We start from the raw sequence: 1,205 nt of genomic DNA, 5'->3' as shown, positions 1-1,205 counted from the left end.
CGTTCCCGCTACCAGGCTTGACCAGCTCGCCCACCTGCGGCAGCTTGTGCACGCGGTTCGCCCGCTTCCACTTGTCGAAGCGGCCGCTGCTGAAGCTGGCCGCGATCTTGACGCCGCTCTCGCCGACAATCATCTTTGCGCCGCGGGAGCCGTCCTCGTCGTTTGCGCTGTTGACGTACTTCTTGGCTTTCGCGTCCCAGCGCATGCGCGGGCGCGTGGGCGCGCCAAAGGCCTTGGCCGTGTCGTCGTTGGTCAGGTCCATGGTGGCGTCGCGGGCGAGCTCGACGAAGCTGGAGCCCTGGCCGCCCGAGTGGACGCCGTAGCCGCGCTCCTCGGCGGCGTTGACGGTGCGCGGCGTGTAGGACATGAAGACGTCGTTGTCGCGGAAGTCGGTGCGGGCCTTGTCCTTTTTGGAGGGCTTGCCCGTGTTGGTGATTGTTACTTCGAGCTCGTCGTTGCCGTAGCCGTCGTCTTCGTCGTCGTCGTCGTCTTGCATGTTTGCATCCTCGTCGTCATCATCGCCGTCGGGGTTATGGGCAGCGCCGCCATAGTCGTCGTCCACGCCGGACATTTCCTCGTCATCGGCAGCTTCCTGCTTGTTGCGCGGCTTGACCCTCTTGCGGAGCTGCTTCATGACTTCCGCCGCGGCGCTCGTCGCCTTGTCGCCCTGCCCGACCTCGAAGATGGTCTCCTGGGGCTTGAAGCTGCTGATCCTGGCCAGCATGGCGGCGCGCGCTTCTTCCATGCCGTCGACGTCCTTGCCAAAGAGCGGGTGCAGCTGCGACCAGCCCTTGGACGCCACCTCCTCTCTCGCGCGCTTCGCGCTCTGGCTCGAGGCCGAGTTTCGCGTCTTCATGTATAGCTTCTCGGCCTTGACGGCGACGCCTCGCAGGGCCTCGACGTCTTCATTCTCGTGTAGGAACTTGTTGAGCCATTCGACGTGCGTGCCAACGGCATCTCGCTGCAGAGATCCGACGACGACGTCGTCTCTGTAGGACGGATCCTTTTCTGTCTGTCCGAGAACCAGCCTCTTGCCTAGGAAGAGCTGTAGATCGAGCAGATAGGGAGCGTCAACATCTCGGACCAGACTGTAGGCCCAACCCCTCTGGCCGGCACGAGCCGTGCGACCGACTCGGTGGATGAACACCTTTGGCTGGGGAGGGAAGTCGTAGTTGATGACGTTGGCCAGCACGGGGATATCGATA

General features: G+C 63.4%; 1 protein-coding gene across 1 annotated transcript; it reads right to left on the bottom strand.

The window, feature by feature from the left end:
* On the bottom strand, positions 1 to 1,205 carry BBK36DRAFT_1048937 (DBP10CT-domain-containing protein; the record flags this gene model as incomplete). The annotated part of the gene is made up of 1 exon (XM_024888897.1): positions 1 to 1,205. A coding segment is annotated over one exon (1,205 nt), but the record flags the coding sequence as incomplete, so codon positions are not given.

Source organism: Trichoderma citrinoviride, assembly GCF_003025115.1.
Source record: "Trichoderma citrinoviride strain TUCIM 6016 unplaced genomic scaffold BBK36scaffold_430, whole genome shotgun sequence".
Classification (NCBI taxonomy): domain Eukaryota; kingdom Fungi; phylum Ascomycota; class Sordariomycetes; order Hypocreales; family Hypocreaceae; genus Trichoderma; species Trichoderma citrinoviride.
Note: the sequence above shows the minus strand (reverse complement) of the source record. Positions and strands in the feature narration are given on the sequence as shown.